This window comes from Candida albicans, chromosome 7 (assembly GCF_000182965.3).
Source record: "Candida albicans SC5314 chromosome 7, complete sequence".
Lineage (NCBI taxonomy): Eukaryota > Fungi > Ascomycota > Pichiomycetes > Serinales > Debaryomycetaceae > Candida > Candida albicans.
This window is the reverse complement of record NC_032095.1, coordinates 888827-907543: the sequence shown is the minus strand read 5'-3', so window position 1 is coordinate 907543 and position 18717 is coordinate 888827. Positions and strand designations below refer to the sequence as shown.

General features: G+C 36.2%; 11 protein-coding genes across 11 annotated transcripts; 5 read left to right on the top strand and 6 right to left on the bottom strand. All coding sequences in view use genetic code 12, as the record gives it.

Annotated features, from left to right (window-relative positions):
* Window positions 1-267: 267 nt before the first annotated feature.
* Window positions 268-3345, top strand: CAALFM_C704200CA (Ran GTPase-binding protein; the record flags this gene model as incomplete). The annotated part of the gene is made up of 1 exon (XM_710109.1): window positions 268-3345. One exon carries the CDS (start codon window positions 268-270, stop codon window positions 3343-3345), a length of 3078 nt encoding a protein of 1025 aa, XP_715202.1.
* A 178-nt stretch (window positions 3346-3523) lies between these two features.
* On the top strand, window positions 3524-5182 carry UTP18 (Utp18p; the record flags this gene model as incomplete). Its single annotated transcript, XM_710110.1, has 1 exon — window positions 3524-5182. The coding sequence occupies one exon, from the start codon at window positions 3524-3526 to the stop codon at window positions 5180-5182; it is 1659 nt and encodes a 552-aa protein (XP_715203.1).
* A 49-nt stretch (window positions 5183-5231) lies between these two features.
* FAA2-3 (Faa2-3p) lies at window positions 5232-7472 on the bottom strand (the record flags this gene model as incomplete). Its single annotated transcript, XM_710112.1, has 1 exon — window positions 5232-7472. The coding sequence occupies one exon, from the start codon at window positions 7470-7472 to the stop codon at window positions 5232-5234; it is 2241 nt and encodes a 746-aa protein (XP_715205.1).
* A 347-nt stretch (window positions 7473-7819) lies between these two features.
* On the bottom strand, window positions 7820-8639 carry CAALFM_C704170WA (uncharacterized protein; the record flags this gene model as incomplete). Its single annotated transcript, XM_019475497.1, has 2 exons — window positions 7820-8571; window positions 8624-8639. 2 exons carry the CDS (start codon window positions 8637-8639, stop codon window positions 7820-7822), a joined length of 768 nt encoding a protein of 255 aa, XP_019331042.1.
* A 102-nt stretch (window positions 8640-8741) lies between these two features.
* On the bottom strand, window positions 8742-10403 carry CAALFM_C704160WA (uncharacterized protein; the record flags this gene model as incomplete). The annotated part of the gene is made up of 1 exon (XM_710114.1): window positions 8742-10403. The coding sequence occupies one exon, from the start codon at window positions 10401-10403 to the stop codon at window positions 8742-8744; it is 1662 nt and encodes a 553-aa protein (XP_715207.1).
* A 271-nt stretch (window positions 10404-10674) lies between these two features.
* Window positions 10675-13578, bottom strand: CAALFM_C704150WA (uncharacterized protein; the record flags this gene model as incomplete). Its single annotated transcript, XM_710115.1, has 1 exon — window positions 10675-13578. One exon carries the CDS (start codon window positions 13576-13578, stop codon window positions 10675-10677), a length of 2904 nt encoding a protein of 967 aa, XP_715208.1.
* Window positions 13579-13727: 149 nt separating this feature from the next.
* CAALFM_C704140CA (uncharacterized protein) lies at window positions 13728-14366 on the top strand (the record flags this gene model as incomplete). Its single annotated transcript, XM_710116.1, has 1 exon — window positions 13728-14366. The coding sequence occupies one exon, from the start codon at window positions 13728-13730 to the stop codon at window positions 14364-14366; it is 639 nt and encodes a 212-aa protein (XP_715209.1).
* A 236-nt stretch (window positions 14367-14602) lies between these two features.
* On the top strand, window positions 14603-15448 carry SUI3 (translation initiation factor eIF2 subunit beta; the record flags this gene model as incomplete). The annotated part of the gene is made up of 1 exon (XM_710117.1): window positions 14603-15448. One exon carries the CDS (start codon window positions 14603-14605, stop codon window positions 15446-15448), a length of 846 nt encoding a protein of 281 aa, XP_715210.1.
* A 118-nt stretch (window positions 15449-15566) lies between these two features.
* On the bottom strand, window positions 15567-15974 carry CAALFM_C704120WA (uncharacterized protein; the record flags this gene model as incomplete). The annotated part of the gene is made up of 1 exon (XM_710119.1): window positions 15567-15974. The coding sequence occupies one exon, from the start codon at window positions 15972-15974 to the stop codon at window positions 15567-15569; it is 408 nt and encodes a 135-aa protein (XP_715212.1).
* Window positions 15975-16122: 148 nt separating this feature from the next.
* On the bottom strand, window positions 16123-17217 carry CAALFM_C704110WA (putative serine/threonine protein kinase; the record flags this gene model as incomplete). Its single annotated transcript, XM_710120.1, has 1 exon — window positions 16123-17217. The coding sequence occupies one exon, from the start codon at window positions 17215-17217 to the stop codon at window positions 16123-16125; it is 1095 nt and encodes a 364-aa protein (XP_715213.1).
* A 122-nt stretch (window positions 17218-17339) lies between these two features.
* On the top strand, window positions 17340-17996 carry MED9 (Med9p; the record flags this gene model as incomplete). The annotated part of the gene is made up of 1 exon (XM_710121.1): window positions 17340-17996. One exon carries the CDS (start codon window positions 17340-17342, stop codon window positions 17994-17996), a length of 657 nt encoding a protein of 218 aa, XP_715214.1.
* Window positions 17997-18717: the final 721 nt, after the last annotated feature.

Sequence of the window (18717 nt, the reverse complement as noted above, 5' to 3'; positions counted from 1 at the left end):
TAGTCGTGTGTAAATAGACAAATAAAAATTTTTTGTTTTTTTTTTCACTTTTACCAAACACTGTGTGAAATCAAAATTTTTTTTTTTTGAGCAGCATTACAAAACTCATTCTTTTTTTACGGTAACTACAAGAACACTCATTGATTTATTAGATACTGTTGGATTTTTTGGTGTTTACGTTGAGAGAGAAGTACATAGATAGTGTTTAAACTACCTTTTTTTTTATAGATTTCCAGCATAGTTCTTCCATTTATCAGTACTACCTATATGGAACAACAAATACATCAAGCGGTTGAAATAGCGTTAAGCGGGACAGCCGATCCAACATTGAAAAACCAAGCATTTGAGTTCATCAACCACATTAAATCAACAGAGGAAGGATATAAAGCATGTGTAGATATTTTGATCAAATCAAGCAATGAAAGCATTAACGACGGGTTAAAGTTTTTTGTTTACCAAGTGATCGACGAGAATATTGACAAATTGAGTCAAGAACAGGTGTTTACATTAAATCAGGAACTTTTTAAATGCTTGTCAAGTTATATCAACAATAATTTACAGGACCCTACTCATTTGAGAAACAAGTTTGCTCAAATTCTTGCGAAACAGTTTTGTCAAGTGTATATAAACATTTATCCCAACTTTATTAAAGATTTGCTTGAATTAATCAATGTATCGGAAGCCACTTCCACTAATCCCAACAACCTATTGGCTATTGATTACTATACGAGAGTTTTAATTGGCATTCATTCGGAAATTGGTGACAAGTACATCACAAGATCCCAAGAAATACATAATAGAAATAATCTTTTGAAAGATGCCATTCGTACTCAGGATATGCAACAAATGGTGACCAGTTGGATTCAAATCTTAACTAACCCATCGTTTGCGCACTCTGAGGAAATCTTGAACAACACTCTCAAGATAGTGGGGCAATACGTAAGCTGGATGGAGATTTCCTTGTTTATTTCACCAGAATTTATCAACACAGTTTTCAGCTTTTTACAGAATTCAAAATTGAGAAATACAACTTGTGAAACTTTGATAGATATAATTTCCAAAAAAATGGCTCCACAGAATAAGCTAGAATTACTTTCATTATTGAACTTGACTGAGTTTATTGGGACATTAAATTTAATCGAAAAAAACAAAAATGATGACGACGACGAAGATGAAGATGTTGAGTTTATGGAATTTGTTGCCAAATTATTGAATCAAATTGGTCAAGAATTGTTAATAGTTTTAGAGAATCAATCGGGTTTATTGGAACAAGTCAACGCTCAATTGTTCAAGTTGTGGCCAGCAATTTTGGGGTGCTTGAACCACAATTATGATGATGTTTCTCAAAATGTGTTCCCCTTTTTACAACAATTTTTAACGTTGAGTAAAAAAAACCCTCAATTGTATACTGTGGATTTAATGTCTACTCTATTAAATAAATTGATTTTGAAAATGAGGTTTGATGACGACGATGACGGAGTTCTGGATGAAGACACTCAGGCCCAATTTTTGGATTTCAGAGCAAAGTTGAAGAGCTTTCAAGATACTATTGCCCTCTTAGAACCACAATTATACCTTGAAGCAATTCCAGTAATAATCAACGAGTCTATCTTTGAGACTAATGTCGATGACGTCAACTGGAGAAAAGTAGAATTGGGATTGTATCAATTGAATGGGTTTTCTGATAGTATTAGAAATAATGTCTTCCAAATTTCGAGAAATGAAATCAACCAAAGTAAACCATACTTGATTTTCCAAGAGTTTCTCATCAAGTTGATCAATTCAGATTTAATCATGAAAATAAACCACCCTATGATCCAATCAAACTTTTTCGAATTGATCGTCAAGCATTATAATTTCTTGGTTAGTCGAGAATCAAATTTTGAATTGATCATCAAGATTCTACAAATTTTCACCAGTCCTTTGGGATTGTTCAACGAAAACGAAAAAGTACGCATTAGAAGCTGGTACTTGTTTTTCCGATTCATCAAATTAACCAAACCTAAATTGGATAACGAAGCATTGATCGAATCTATTGTTGTGAAGATGCAACCACTTTTGGTGATTAAGGCAGAGTTACCAACAAAAGATGAGGACGACGATATCGTTGAAAACGGAAATTTCAACAATCAACAATATTTATTTGAAACTATGGGATTATTGATTTCTTTGATTCCTAATGAGTTATCGCAATTGAAACTGAAGTTGATCGATTTGATTTTCCAGCCAATTTTCAATGACCTAGAAAAATGTATTTCCATCCCTGAATCTCAACGAGAACCAATTGTTATTTTACAGGCACATCACTCTTTGCAAGCAATTGGTACTCTAGTACGAGGTTATGATTATGAGTCTGGCTTAAAGTTTTTGCCAGATGTGGTTGCCAAAATTGACAATGCCGCTCAAGTTGTTTTAATTACCCTAGAAAACTTTTCCAGTCACGAAATGATTAGAGATGCAACCAGATTTGCCTTTGCCAGATTCATTCCGATTTTCAAAAGTGACAATGATAATAACAACAAAAACAACTTAATCATTAGCCAGCATTTGTCGAAATTGATTACTATTATTTGGTCATCCTCAAATTTGAAAATTAGTGAGTATAGTGATTTCTTAAGTTTCCTTGGGCAAATTGTCCATAACTTTAGAACAGATGACAACATATACCAGTTATTAAATAACTTTATAACACCATTATTTCAAAAAATATTTCAGGTTTTACAAAATCCAGTTACCGAAGACGAAAACTTGCGACCAGATATTATCAGAGATAAAAATTCCCTTAAACGTGCAACTTTGAATTTCATTAGTTCAATTGTTATGAATCATCTTTCAAGTTTGTTGATCACTGAATCCAATAAACAAGAGTTGCCTGAAATTATTGGCAAAGTATTTGAATATTCTTATGATTTGAGTGATACGACCACGTCAAAATTAGCCATTGTCCAGTTGACTAATTTTGTCAATGTTTTTGGTGGAAGTGGGGGTAAATTGGATGACAAAGAGGATAAGTACAGTGAAAATTTACCACCAATCGAAGGTATAGATGAATTCTTGATCAACAAAGTCATTAACCTCTCGTTTGAATTACCATTTCAAAAACAAGAATTTAATTTAAATGATGCACAGTATCGATTAATTGCTCAAGAAATTGCCATATTGTTAAAGAGTTTTGAATTGAAAAAACACGACGAATTTATAGTTGTTTTGAGTAATTATTTGTTAAATATGGGATTATCTCAAGATTTGTGTAATGACTTTTGTTTGAACTTGCACAATTTGGATTTAAAAGATTTTAAAAAGTATTTTATCAGTTTTATCAACAAAATGAAAAGTGGGAAATAGAGTAAATACAGTACGTACATTATTTTATAGCATATATAAACAAATTGTTAATAGTTTTTTATTTGCAGTCGACATTGCACGACCTCTTCAAGAATCTCATCGCACTAACAAATTGAAATTTTTTTTTTTTCACATAAAAAAGTATCTCCTACATCTTTCCGTACTACACTCATCAGCCATGCCCACAAACATACAAGGAGAAGAAGTGATAATACCTCCTAAAGATGAAGAGGAAATATTGTTGGAGAAATTAGTATTTGGAGATGCCGCAGGGTTTGAAAATAACTTGAAAAAATTAGACAACTTATATGATTATTCAGACGAGGAGGAAGAGATAGATGAAAAAGGTCTGGAGAAAGAATCAGATATTGAAGATTTACAAGATGAAGACCTATTTTTTATTGATGATGGGAATAATGAAGAGCATAGCAGTGGTGATGATATGGAAATAGATCAATCCGAAGACGAAGAAGAAGGCGAAGATCAAGATTCAGATAATGCATGGGAGGATAGCGATGATGAAAAGGTTAACATTTCCTTATTAACATCAGATAAATTGAAAAAGTTGAGAAAAACACCACAGGATTCAGTTATATCTGGCAAGTCATATATTATTAGATTGAGATCCCAATTTGAAAAGATATACCCAAGACCACAATGGATAGAGGATATAGAAAACAACAGCGATGATGAGAAAGACTTGTCGGACGAAGACAAGGTTGACGATGAAGAAGGACAAGTAGGATCAACAACTGCATTATTAAACATCTTGTCAAGTACTGAAAAATTCATAAACACAAAGCAATTGAAACTAATTGCTGCAAATAAAATATCTATAACCAGATTGAAAGATGCAAACTATAAAAGAATCGGTAAATCGGGTATCCAGACCATTGACTTCCATCCAAACTATCCTATTTTGCTAACAGGTGGGTTTGATAAGACTATTAGAATTTACCAAATTGACGGGAAATCAAACAACTTTATCACTTCATACTTTTTGAAAAACTGTCCAATAATGGAAGCCAGCTTCTATCCACAATTGTCAGGCGATGACACCAAAACCAGCAACTTAATATATGCTAGTGGTCGAAGAAGATATATGAATAAAATCAACTTGTCAACTGGGGAAATAGAGAAAATCAGTCGATTATATGGGCATGAGCAGACACAAAAGTCGTTTGAGTACTTCAAAATAAGTCCTCAAGGTAAATACATTGGATTGACTGGTAACAACGGATGGTGTAACTTATTAAATGCTCAAACCGGGCATTGGGTTCATGGGTTCAAAATTGAAGGAACAATAGTCGACTTTGCATTTGCCAACGATGAATCATTTATTATGATTGTAAATTCTGCTGGTGAAGTATGGGAGTTTGCTCTCGAAGGGAAAATCACTTCCAAAACCCCAAACAAAATCATTCGCAGATGGTACGATGATGGTGGTGTCGGAATCACAAAGCTACAAATTGGTGGTAAAAACAATCGTTGGGTCGCCATTGGTAACAATAACGGGATAGTCAATATCTACGATCGATCAGTATTTGCTCCTGAAACAACACACCCAAAACCAATCAAAACAGTGGAAAACTTAATCACATCAATATCTTCGTTGGTTTTCAACCCCGACGGACAATTATTATGTATTGCATCAAGAGCTAAACGTGATGCTTTGAGGTTGGTGCACTTACCAAGTGGTTCAGTGTATAGTAACTGGCCAACCAGTGGCACACCTTTAGGTAAGGTTACCAGTATTGCATTCTCGCCAAATAACGAGATGTTGGCCATTGGGAACCAAACCGGTAAGGTCACTTTGTGGCGTTTGAACCATTATTAATAGAGGAAACAATTAATAAATGTTATGTCTAGATTGAATATGTAAAACCCTACAAATTACCATTTTTAACTAAAGACCCTTCGTTGTACAACTTTTCAATTTCCTTCTTGAAGAATTTGGTACATATTGGTCTTCTTATTTTCATTGTTGGGGTCACAACCCCTCTGTCAAGTGTTAATGGTTCAAATGCAACCTCTATATTATGTATCTTTTCAAACCCTTGAAGTTTACCAGCAACATTTCCATTGATATCTTGTAACAAGACTCTTCTATTTTTAGGAGATTCAAAAAATGCAATTACTTCCTCGTTTGTGCTGATATCTTTCTGAAACGTGGTTTTTATGTAGCTGCGGATACCAACAGGGTCGACACCAACAATTCCAACAAGATATGTCTGTAAAAAGTCACCGTGAACGAAAAGTTGGGTCAATAACGAATTCGACGACAAATAAACCCCTTCAATCTTTTCTGGGGTCACATACTCCCCTTGTGCCAATTTGAAAAAGTTCTTTACTCTGTCAATAATCTTAAACAACCCATCATCAGTGATTTGTGCAACATCTCCAGTGGAAAACCAACCATCTTTATCAATTGCCTTGCTTGTTTCCTCTTCGTTTTTGTAGTACTTGGTAAACAACTGAGCACCACGAAGCTGTAACTCACCACGAGGACCATTTTCATCGTTTAAATTGTATCCCATTGATGGCAACTCTCTGATTCTAGCTTCCATTGTTGGTGAAATAACTCCACAGGTCCCCACCGATGAGTGCTTGAACGGCAACGACATTAACATCCCAGCAAAAGATTCACTGCTACCGTAACCTTGAGCAAAACCAATACCCAAACTTGCTTTCAAAAACTTGATAGTGTCTGGAGAAATTGGAGCACCACCAGTAAAGCAAAATTCCATATTGTCAAACCCAATCGCTTTTCTTAACTTCTTAATCAATAATTGATCGTAAACGAAATGGTCGCCACTTTCACCATCTTTTATTTGTCTGCTGCGTTTAGTTTCAATGGCTCGGCTATAAAGAGAGCGAGTAACTGATGAAGTGGAGTCAATCGTGGTTGCCTTAATTCCAGCTTCGATCTTGGTAAATATTCTTGGTACGTTCGCCATAAATGTTGGTTTCCACAATTTCAAATCTTCGAAAAGAGTCAATGGAGTTCCACCTAGTCTTGGAAATGCTACTGACCCTCCAAATAAAAACATTGCTGACAGCATGTGTCTTTCAAAAATATGAGCTAACGGCAAAAACGCAAATTCTTTAGTTCCTTTATGGTGGGGGACTAATGCACTGTAACCAATTATTGCTGAAGCACAACATCTTTGTGGTAAAAGAACTCCCTTGGGGTTTGCACCAGTGGTACCTGAGGTGAAGGTGATTGTAAAAACTGTCTCGCTATTTGGTGGGCACTCTTTGTGAGGGAAAATGGCCCCAGTACGTTCAACTTGAGAAAAATCATACAATTTAATGTTGTTTGACTCAGCAAAATCCACCAAGTGTTGATCCTTTTGGGTTAAAGGTTCCATTGACACAATCAAGATAATCGAAGCCAAGCCTTGAGCGTCTTCTTTCTTCAAATCAATTAACCCACGAATATGTTCTTTGGAGGAAATGATAACTGGGGATTCAGTAGACTCTAAAATATATTTCGATGCATCATGTCCCAAAGTGTCATACAATGCAGTCGAGGTGATTGAGTTGGAGGAACACGCCAAATCTGACAAGATCCATTCAACTCTATTACCGGAATAGAATGTCACAACAAAGGATAAATTGTCGCTATTATAAGTTTTATAATCCTTGCTATGGCTATCGATCTTGCGGTGCGACTCCAACGAATTGTTTTTGAACGGGTTGGCCGATAACAAAAAGAACAACCCTGCAGCCAAATTGTTTTTCCTTTCATGGACCTCTTTGTAGCTGATTGAAGCGTATCTCTCCAAATGCTGAGAGTTTTCGTAGTCGTATTCATGGAAAGCAAGACATGGTTCATCAGCATATACCTGTGCTGAATTTTCAAATATCGCATGATAAGTATCTAATCCTTGAATTAAACCTGATTTGATTCCATTGGGAGTGGCTGCGTTACGGTATATTTCTGAAAATCCTGTCTCAGCAGTACCGGGAATTTTAACAGATTCTCCAGCAACCTCTTGCGGGAATGGTAAAATGTGGTTAACTAAAGTTTCTATTGGGTAGTCATTGGGGTTTTCAAAAATATAAGGTTTAGTGTCGTCTGCGTAGACGGTATCAGTTTCTGAAATCGAAGGTAACTTTGTCATTACTATTTGTTGATTCTTAGTTAAGCAAAAAATAAAGAAAAAGATATTAAACAGTATTTATATTTGGTAGTCCAGCTCATGGCCGGTCCTCGGTAATTTTTCAAAGCCGATTTCCCCACTGCAAAGATTTAAGCGTGTAGGTGAAGTTTGGCCCCGCAATCTCAACAAATTGAAAAAAGTTTACCGCCACAACAAAAAAAATGGTTTCTTTTTTTTTCAGGATCTAGTAGTTAGTGGGGAACGGAAAAGTCTTGAAATATTTTTCCCCCTACGGGATCTTGCGAAAGGGGGAATCCGGCGCTACTTATGGCAATAAAACTGTTTTAGCAAAAAACCGTAGCGGATATTCAGTGGTAGACATCAATGTACTTATTAATTACTGTTGCAATATCGCTTGTTTGTGCAATTCTTCTCACTCCATTCAACACCTCATCTGATACGTCTCTCATTAAAACTTCAAAATGGGGATTCTTTATTTCCTTTGTTGGAAAATTGAAATCGTCAACTTCAATTCCAGAGCTGACCTTTATTTGATTGCAATTTTCAATAATTATTCGGTTATTTTGAACAGACTGTATGATGACTAACGAATTGTGAATATTGTGTAATCTCGCCTGGTGGCATGACAATACTAGTATGCTATTTCTAACATCATGAATGAATACTGGACCCTGGACTGTTAACTTACATATTGATCTGTCGCCACCTTTAAGATGGATTGATGGAATTTCATTTGTAGTTTGTACGTAAGAATTGCTAAAACAATCAACTACCATGTGTTCATTCAGTGATATTTCCAAAATCTGGTTGTTGATTTTTTGTATTGATTTGGATGTGTCATCGACATTTTGGTCATTGGCCACCAGCGATTTCAATACGGGTGCTACTGGCTCTCCTTTGAATTCAAATCTCCTTTTGCTTAGCTGGTTTTGTTTCGACTGTAAAAGGTTATTCAATATTTTAAGCTTGTCTGTAGTTAGTTTCTGGATATAAGAAGGTTGATCGGGTGTTGTTGAATTTTTGCTTATCTCGTCAAGTTCAACTTGGATCTTGTGCAATTCCAGTTTATCGTTACATGATACGATCTGGGTGAAAAGGTCTATGATATGTTAGTTGTAGGTTGGCAGAAAGAGTATAAGCCTGGTACATACCGTTGACGTTATTCATTATTAGCTCAAACAAGAAAAGTGAAAATTAATCCACGCGTTTCGTGAAAAACTTTTGTACAGAAGTATTCTTCATTTGTTTATGGACCTACACATCTACCTATTAATGTTCAAATACAAAATCTAACCTTTCGTTGCCCCTATCAGTGCTGTGCTTACGATAATACTCCCTTTCCTCTTCAGTCATTTTATTCCAGAGTTTACCTTTTTGGTTGTTTTTCCAAATATAAAAGCATTTCGTAAACAACAACAACGGGATTAACAGCAATTCTATCAAAAACAATATGGTATTCCCCTTTTTATACAATGGGAAATCGTCTTCTCGATAAATGTTCAGAGCAATTATGGCCCCCATTTGAACAAACATATTGTATAGAGCAGAGCATATTGATCTTGACCCAACAGAATTCGAATTACGTGAAACCCAGGCAACACAGATTGCATGAATATATGGCTGTCCTAGAAACAAAGTCGACAACATCCATGTTGCCCATACCTGCTTACCTGACCCATGCCACCATCGAATGATTGCTATTAGGGGAACTGCGTATAATGGAGCAACCAAGGATACAAATGACCTCTCATTTGCTCGTTCAGATAACCACGTAATTCCCAACAAGAATGAAATATGCAAAATGGACGGCGGTATGGCTAACAAGTTTGTTTCGAATGTTGAAAAGCCCAACTCCTTGTTCATTAATGTAAAATATGTCCCCATGGTTGATTTTCCGATATGTGCAATAAACCCAATAGCAAAGATTGGCCAAAGATTATAGTCCATCAAACTAGCCCCCAATTCTTTAATACCAAGTGCTTGTCTGTTATTCATTGACCCCTTGGTTGGATCATCACGCAAGATTCGGTTGACAACAATTTTCTCTTCACGGTCACTAAACCACCCTTTTGGGTGCATCCAGTTCCTTGTTTCAACTGCTGAAGGTACCATCAAGTAGAACGCCGAAAGTCCAATGAAAAAAGTGATTACGCCTTCAATCAAGAATAACCATCTCCACCCTTCTAATCCGGCAAGGCCCCTCATTTTCAAAATACCGCATGCAAGCAATGAAGAACCGATTTGAACTACTGCTAAAGTGGTCCAAAACCACGACAATCTAATTGGCAACTCTTTGCTGGTGAAAAAATAGCTTAGCCATAGTACCAAGTCAGCAATAAACCCGCCTTCTAGCATCCCTATCAATGCTCTTGTCAAATAAAAGGATACTTTCCCTGACAAAGCTGCCTGACTAATTGCAACAACGGACCAAGCACACATTTGAATCGGAATGAAAATGTCTGGTCCCAAACTTTTTGAAATTAACTGTGAAGGTACTTCTGCCAATAAGAAGCAGCTGTAGAATAAGGTGTTTCCCAAGTTATACTCATTGGTTGTTAGAGCCAAATCGTTAAGCATATTATCGCTGATTGCCTGTTGAAGATTTCCCCTGTCAATCTGCAAGCCAACGAAAAGAAGACATGCTGCTAAAGCCACTCTATAGTTGAGCTTGCGAACAACATTCTGCTCTTCTTCTTTTGTCCATTCAAACTGCGGATCAAATGCAGGATAACATTCATAATTTGATGTCTGGTATACCTCTCGATAATACTCTTCAACTTTCGGATCCAAAAATGGGTTATCCCCGATTTCGTTTGCCTCGGAAGACGAGTTCGATGGTACGATAGTAATTGTGTAATCATCTTTTTTAAGCAAAGGTGTGGTGACATTAGAGGAGCTCGACAATGAGCGCGATAATTTGGTAGCAGTCATAACTGTGGCATCAAATTGATAAATAACAACCACTAGTTCACGAAATTGTTTTGTATAAATAGAGGAATATCCTGGCCTTTTATATACTATAAGAGAGGAAACTAAGCAGTAGATCAAACTAACATGGGTAGATTACTTTAGCTTTGCTGAATAGAGAGAATCTCAAGTTAGTCTGGATTGTGCGAAATTGTGGTGGTTCTTTTAGTCCGATGATGCAATACTTAAAAGGGGACTTTAGTTGACAACAGCTTGCCATGTTTGGAGCTATCTATCATTGTACTTGATTTTCCTCTTTGTATAATTCCATGGCTAATTCAATCAACTCTTCCACGGTTGCGAACACTTTTTGTGCCTGTTCTCTGACCAATAAATCGTTATCTGTTTCAGCAACATATCTCAATACAGTTATAACCTTGCTTTTGTACTGCTGAGGAAACTCGACTTTGTCAGTCTCTGATGTTCCTAGTATCAAATCATATATCAACATAATGGCTGCACGTCTCATTATAGCTTGATCCTTGTCTGTTTCTAATTCCAAAATACCAATACTTGCATCCAACGCATAGTTCAAATTATCAATCATCCCCAACGGATTGACCTTGCAACATGTACCCAACAACGACATGCTCGACATTCTTAATCTGTCATCTTTTCTATTGTTGCCTGCTCTTCGAATCACCGCCAATGTTGTTTCTACAATCAATTTAGCAGAATTCCCGGTAAATGTTTGCCCTGCTCTTTGAATATACCGAAGAATCACCTCTCCAATTCTTAGTTTTTCGTCCAACTCAACATCATCTTGTAAATATAACTTGCACAAGCTATCCAAAACTAGTGGCTCGTTCCACTCAATTAAAGTTTCAAGTCCTTTGATCACGTTGAGATATATAAATGGTTCTGGGTCTTTCAATTGTACGAGATGTAAATTTATTGCAAAATCCAATGTAATTACTGAGCTTTTCATTTCAATCAATTGTCTCAACAAATATAATCCATGGGCTCGAATGGGTACTAAGGGGTCGTTTAAATTGGTTATGGCCCGCTGCAAAATTTGTTTCTGGGCTTCAGATTCGTTGGCAGGAAGTATCTCATTATTGTTAGATAGTAAACTTTCAATTCTTGTGCATAATGCATCTGCTGAACCCTTAAGTGAGCTAGCTTGAAACTGTGAATTCGTCGATAGAATTTTTTTGATACTCGACAACAACTCGGAACCCTTGTTGTCAAGAATAATATCGTTTTCGGAAATAATTGCTGACAATAACTGGAGGAGAACAGTTATAGTTTGATCCAGATTAAACTCCAGCTCATCGTCATCCATTTCGTCGTCTGAATCTTCGGCGCTGTGTTCATTCTCTTTGCTGTTTGGCTTGTAGGAACTGAGAAAACTCTGTACCAATTCTAACATATCAATTGGGTTCGTTGCTAAATTCTCTCTAAACTTCTCCCCTATTTTTTCTAATAAACGTAAATCAAGAAGCATTAGAAATGGATCTCTTTCTTCGCCTCCTAAAATTTGTGTGTCATTGTTTAACCAGTTGTTCAAGATTTTTACAAATAGCTGTTGAATTAGACTATCATCCAATTCCTCCAATACCTTGACAAACAATTCGCAAGCAAAGTCCAAATCGTTCAAGAATTTATTGATTTTGGACTCTTTGCTCTGAGATACAAATTCGGGTTTTTCTGTCACAATTTGGGTCAAGTTGTTGTCGCCAAATTCATATTTCCAGTTTTCTCCATGTTTGTAAAGTAAATTTTTAGCTATAGTTGGCAATCCCAGATCGTCGATACCCTTCATTAATGTAAAATAGCTAGTCAAAATGTTCAAGGCGACCCCACCTTCTTTACCGTTTTGTTTTAGAAAGGTGTAATACCCCCAAAGTGGTAGTAACACAGGTTGAATAACAGCTTGGTATAAATCGGGTTCCAACCCCTTTTTGGTTAAAGATAATATCACATTAATATTGTTATTCAATTGGGCTTCAGTCACTAAGATACCTTCGTCTTTTGGTGGAGGATTGAAGTTGTTCCATATTCTTTGCAAAACAAAATCCGTTACAACTAGTTTGTTTCTCTGCCATAATTTTTCCAAAACATATGCCACACATGAAGTAACATTTGGTCGGTTGATATTAATCAACAAGTCATACATTTGATTCCCAACTGACATAAAATAACTCTTGGTGTCGACGTTGGCGGGTTTCTGCAAAACAACATTTGCCACATTATCAAACTTTTCGATGTTTATTTCCTCTTGGTCTCGCAACCCAAGAACAAACTCAATTAGTGTGAGTATACCATTTGGTCTTGAATAGTGGAGTGACCCCAAATGTGACATTACAAACTTTTTGAAAATAGCTGGAGATGGTGTGGTTAACAACAAAGAATATGTCTGGTATAACTCAAACGTCGATGCTATGCTTTCAATTTTAGCAAAGTCGATATCACTGGAATTAAACTGAGGGATGACAATCAATGTAATAGCCACAACCAAAAAGTCGGTGTAGCCGGTTCCCTTTAATAATAAACTAGCAACATCAGATTTTATCAGTAAAACCCGCAATAGCTTTGTATAAATCAAAGTCAAAAGCTTTTCAATATATGCAAAATCAGTCTGAGGCAACTTGTCAATCTTAATCAAGTTCTTGTTGTTTGAAAAATTCTTTAATTGCCTTTTTTCAAACTGTATACCTATGCGGAGTATATTCAAAGGCGGATACACGCCGTGTATGATGATGACATTAAGTAACTTACTAAATGTCTTGAGGTCATGTAATGAAATGGCAATAAGATTTTTATCGTCGTTTTGAATCGAGTTCATTGACAATTTCTGTATATCAATCAAATAATCTAGCAATTGCTCAATAACTTCATATCTTTTCGTAAAAGAATCAAACTCTTGTTTATCATTGAACAAACGTTGGTACAAGACATCGATAGTCAACTGATCATACTCTAAATCCAACACATTTTCCAATTTTTCGAATAACAAGTCGATTGGTTTGGTGCTTTTGATCTCGGGTTTATTGAGGCCCTTTCGTAATGGGTACACCTCATCCACAGATCTTTGAATAGTTGTCTTTTTGGGACGTAATGCAAATGGGTTCTTCTTGGGTGGTTTTGCCACTTTGGGCTCTTCGTCCGGAAGCTCTTCAATCTTTGGAGGTGTCATAGTCAGGTGCAATGGTAAAAGAAAGGAAATAAAAATGACTTGGAATTATGGTTACGTAATCAGAATTTGTAGAATTTTTTCTGGTCTACAAAACTAAATTCAATCTCATCTCTTTTTCTCTTTCTATCGCCAAACATACATCGCTAACAATGCTGGAAATAACCAAACTAACTCAAGAGGAAATGGATGTGGTAATATACGATTCTAGAGTAGGGGATCTAGAAACATTACAGGAAATTTTTGATTTAGAAAAATTGATAACTCCAAAGACATTAACTATAATCAAAGACGATATCACTTTAAGTACACCATTACATATGGCTGCAGCTAATGGACATTTACCTGTGGTTAAATATTTGATACTGCTCTTAGAGAAAGACGATGTCAAACAGCTCCTTGAAGCAAAGAATGAGAATGGAAACACTGCTTTACATTGGGCATCCTACAATGGGCATTTGGAGGTGGTTGAATACTTGGTAGAGGAAGTAAATGCAGACCCATTTATCAAAAACAATTCTGGACATGATTGTATTTATGAAGCTGAACTGGGTGGACAAACTGAAGTTGAGAATTGGTACTTGAAGAAATTTACTCCTGAAGATGCCTTCGATGTGCAAGAAAACGAAGCTGAAGGAACAACTAAAATTACCTATCAGCCAGGTAAGGAAAGTAAATTGGCAGATGACCAGGCCAGAGATGCTGTGTTTAAATCCAAATTGGACAATACAAGCACTGAAGGTGACAGTTTAGAACAAAAGACCCAAGCCTTGAACATAGATGAGCAATAGAGTAGTAAATAATGTAACTAATTCGTAACACAATTATGCTTTGATGTCTACATTGTAGAGTACAGCCATATACTTACCACGATTTGGGGTGTTTGCACGACCCTGGATTGCTTTTCCCATGTACGTGCAAGAATGACTAAAAGAAAAATTTTTTATCATTTTTTTTTTTTTTGGCCAATAAATTTTTCAAACATACAACGCCATTCATACAGATACCAAATATAAACTAATAGAACATGTCTGATTTAGGTTTTGATCCAAGTTTGAAGAAGAAGAAAAAGTCCAAGAAGGTTGCTTCTGTGGTGGACGACACAGATTCCAAGGAATCAACACCACAACCAGGTGATGCATCGGTTGATGATTTGTTTTCTGGGTTAAAGAAAAAGAAGAAGTCGTCGTCTAAGAAGTCAGCAGAAGAATCAGGGTCGCCGTCAGTAGATGAAGACTTATCATCGTCATTGGGCGATTTAACTTTAAAGAAGAAAAAGAAAAAGAGTACTAAAAGCTTGGATCTCAATGAGTTCGAGCAACAATTAGAAGAAGCAGGTGTGGAAGACATTACAGAATCTACCAATGGTGCCACAAATGATCAATCAGCAATTGGATTATCTTATCCTGACTTGTTGTCACGTTTCTTTGATATTTTGAAGAAGAACAACCCTGAATTGGCTGGTGACAGATCTGGTCCAAAATTCCGTATTCCTCCACCAATAGTCCAAAGAGAAGGTTCCAAAAAGACATTGTTTGCCAACGTTCAAGAAATTGCTACCGTTTTACAGAGAAGTCCAGAACATTTAATCCAATATTTGTTTGCAGAATTGGGTACTACTGGTTCCATTGATGGTGAAAAGAGATTGATATTAAAGGGTAAATTCCAACCAAAACAAATGGAATCTGTTTTGAGAAGATACATTATTGAATATGTCACTTGTAAGACATGTAAGAGTATGAATACCGAGTTGAAGAGAGAAAGTGCCAACCGTTTACATTTCTTGAGTTGTAAGGCATGTGGTTCTACGAGATCCGTGTCTTCGATCAAGACTGGGTTCCAAGCCCAAATCGGGAAGAGAAAGAAGTTCTAATCGAGATGTTCAGTATAGCTTTTGGGTTTCTATTTTTTTTTTTTTTGCATTGTGTATTATCATCTATGTATAGTAGGGAAGTAATTACATCTTGAATGTATATGCATATATAAAACTTCTAATTTATGCTGGTTATTATTTTCTTTAATGGTGAGCACCAACTACTGACTCCTTCATGGACCATCATATATTCAATAACTTCATTTTTCAATTCATTCCTCACTTCTGAGAAACTGCCCTGGCTCTGATACTGTAGAATCCTGTCACACATATGATAGACGAAGTTGATATTGGACTTGGACATTTTGTCAACACTATTTACTAATTTTGTTTCATAATGTTTTATTTCACGTTCTGGCAAGTCGATATTACATTGGAATAGTTTGTTTAGTATATCGATGACCTTGTGGGTGTCTATTTCCTGTTGAAGGCTTGCATGTTGTAATGGTTCTTTATGAGCTAGGGGTACAGGGCAATCATTCCAACCCTCTATAAGGTCGCCTCGTTGGTATTTAGTTAAAGTCATGGTAATAATCAATGAATAAACAAATGTTGGGTTCTGGGAAAAAAAAAACAATAAATTACGTGTTGTATTTTTACCGCAAATCCGCACAATACATTCTATACACCTATACTGCCAGAGAAATTTTAAAGCAACTTAAATGCATGTGTATTTACGTTCCTAACTGTCTCGTTAATTCCAAGACGTCATTTAACAATTCGTCTATATCAGGTCTACTGTCTGGGTTTAATTGTAAACACTTTTTTATCAATTCAATCAATTTCAGGTCGTAGCCATTGTTGCCTTTCGGTATTTCATATTTTCCTTGTAAGATAGCCAAGTTTAAGTTAGCACCCTGTTCTATCTCTAGTTTCTCGAATGGAGAATAGCCAAAGCAGCAGCAATACAATAAGCATCCTAATGACCAGATATCGGTTTTTTCCGTAATTTCACAATTAGTGGCAACATCAACCAACTCTGGGGCTCTATACGGTAAAGTACAGTGTTCTTGGGCAAACTCCTGTACAGTCAAGGCTTGTTGACGATTGCGGACCGATATTCTTGCTCTTGAACACGATCCCAAGTCACAAAGCACTGGCAACCCTTCAGCGGATAACATGACATTCGCTGGCTTCAAGTCATGATGAGCAAATGGAACCAACTCTTGCATCTGGACGTTGTTGTTGTTGTTGTTGTCGGTGCTGTTGGTAAAATCTTCATATTCGTCATCCTCACTAGTTGGCAATAACACGTCTTGTTCATCATCATCCAATCGTGTTGTTGAAGTTGCAGTTTTTTTGTGGTTGTGCATAACTTTCAACCCACGGCAAGTACCAATAAAAACTCTTAGAATTTCAGATTCCTCCATTTTAGAATTATTTAAAACCAACTCATTGATGATGTCCTGTAAAGACTTTTGGAAAAATGGCAATAGAATATAAATATTTTTTGACCCGTCAGTTTCCAGTTGTATTAATTCGTCGATACTTGAAATGATGTATGGTGATTTGAATCGGTGGTAGTTCTTAATTTCTCTAACAGCATTTTTAAAACTCTCATCTTGAATTCCATAGGGACAACGAATTTTCTTTAGAGCATATTGAGATGACGGTTGGCTTTGAGAAGACACCAAGTAGACATACGAAAATCCACCTTCGCCTAATAGTCTAATGATGCGGTATTTGTTGTTATTTATTATAATTGATGGAGAGGATAAAGTGGGGAAGCAAGGCAAGCAAGTTCCAAAAATCGATAGTAATACATCCATGTCTGGGTAGGTGATATAGTAGTGATAGTTTGACTGATTGAAAAATGAAATGTTATAGTTGACTTTGTGTTGTTGTAGTCAATTGCTTGTTTGAAGGTGTAAGAGAAAGAGAGAAAAAAAAAATGTATTCGAACAGAAAAATCTCGAGACCCAAGTTCATATTGATTGTGCAACTAATAATGAGTAGTCCTCAACCTAATGATTCTAATTCAAAAATGCCATCCCCGATGTTGTCTAATGATACCTCGATGTTGGGTGATATTAATATAGGTACACCAATTGACTTAACAATTGATAATTCAGTAATACAACAAACCCAACAGGAAAATTTGTCAACAAATGATAACATGGAGGTGGACGATGTGGTAACAAGTGAAATAGCCCAGAATAGTAATGAATTGGAGCCTGCTAAAATTGAAGTCAAGTCTGAACCGCCAGAGCAGTTTACTCAAGAGCAAGCCCAGCTTGAGACTGAACCAGATGTGGATCCCATTGAGAAAATGAGATCGCTAGAAATCTTGCCTGACTTGTTTAATTTGTTATATGATTTGAATAATGAAGAAAACAGCAAGGTAACTCCAAAAGATTTTGATAAATACTTGGGGAGTCTAAGGTTGAAATTGAGTAATTTGAAAAATCTAATGCTGGAGGTTGAAGGTATCAATGAGACGTTGAGTTATACTTTGGATAAAATCGAGAGTTTAAAACAAAACAATATAAAGAAGGAAGCATTTCTACTGAATTTTAAAAATAGTGTTAACATGAACGAAGAGATATGAAGGGCCGTATTGGATGTCAAAAGAAGTTTGAAGTGTTTGTGTGCCAATTCCATAGAGGCTTCTGTGATAAAACGTAGTCATGCCAGAGAGGGAAGCAGAATAAGATTATTATGATGAGATAGTTTGTTAGAAGTATTGCGGTTGTGCCGCGGACATCTTAGACCAACAATAGAAGTCTTTCAAGTAGTTTGTCTTTTTGCAGCTTAATATAGAAAGTGCTTCAACTAGTATTTCTGTAAAGGTTGTCTAACTTTAAGGAGAAAAATGTCATGGCCTTGTGTATTTCGTAAAAATTTGGTTGCGATTTCAACCTAAACAAATGTCACACGTTTACGACTGGCCAATTTTCAAACTCAAATACCATGTCACTTGTTGTTGCTTAAACAAAAAGACCAGAACAATACAAAGTTTAAAGATGCAGTTGATTAAACTATTTGACGTCAAATCCAACTGTCTTTCAAAACACGTTTTTTCTTTGTATGTACGATGGTACTGTAACTTGGTTTAATTCCGGTACTGAGTTTAGGCAACGCCATCTGTACTTATATTACAAATAAACGTTCTATATATTTCTTAGAACATGTATAATAGAAACCACTGCATGACAGGTCTTGAAAATGGAAATACGGCTCTAGAATTTTTTTTGTTGGCTTCGGGTATTTACCAAGAACGGGTAACGGAGAACGGTTGACAAGCAACAATATTTTTTTGGGTGTATTCC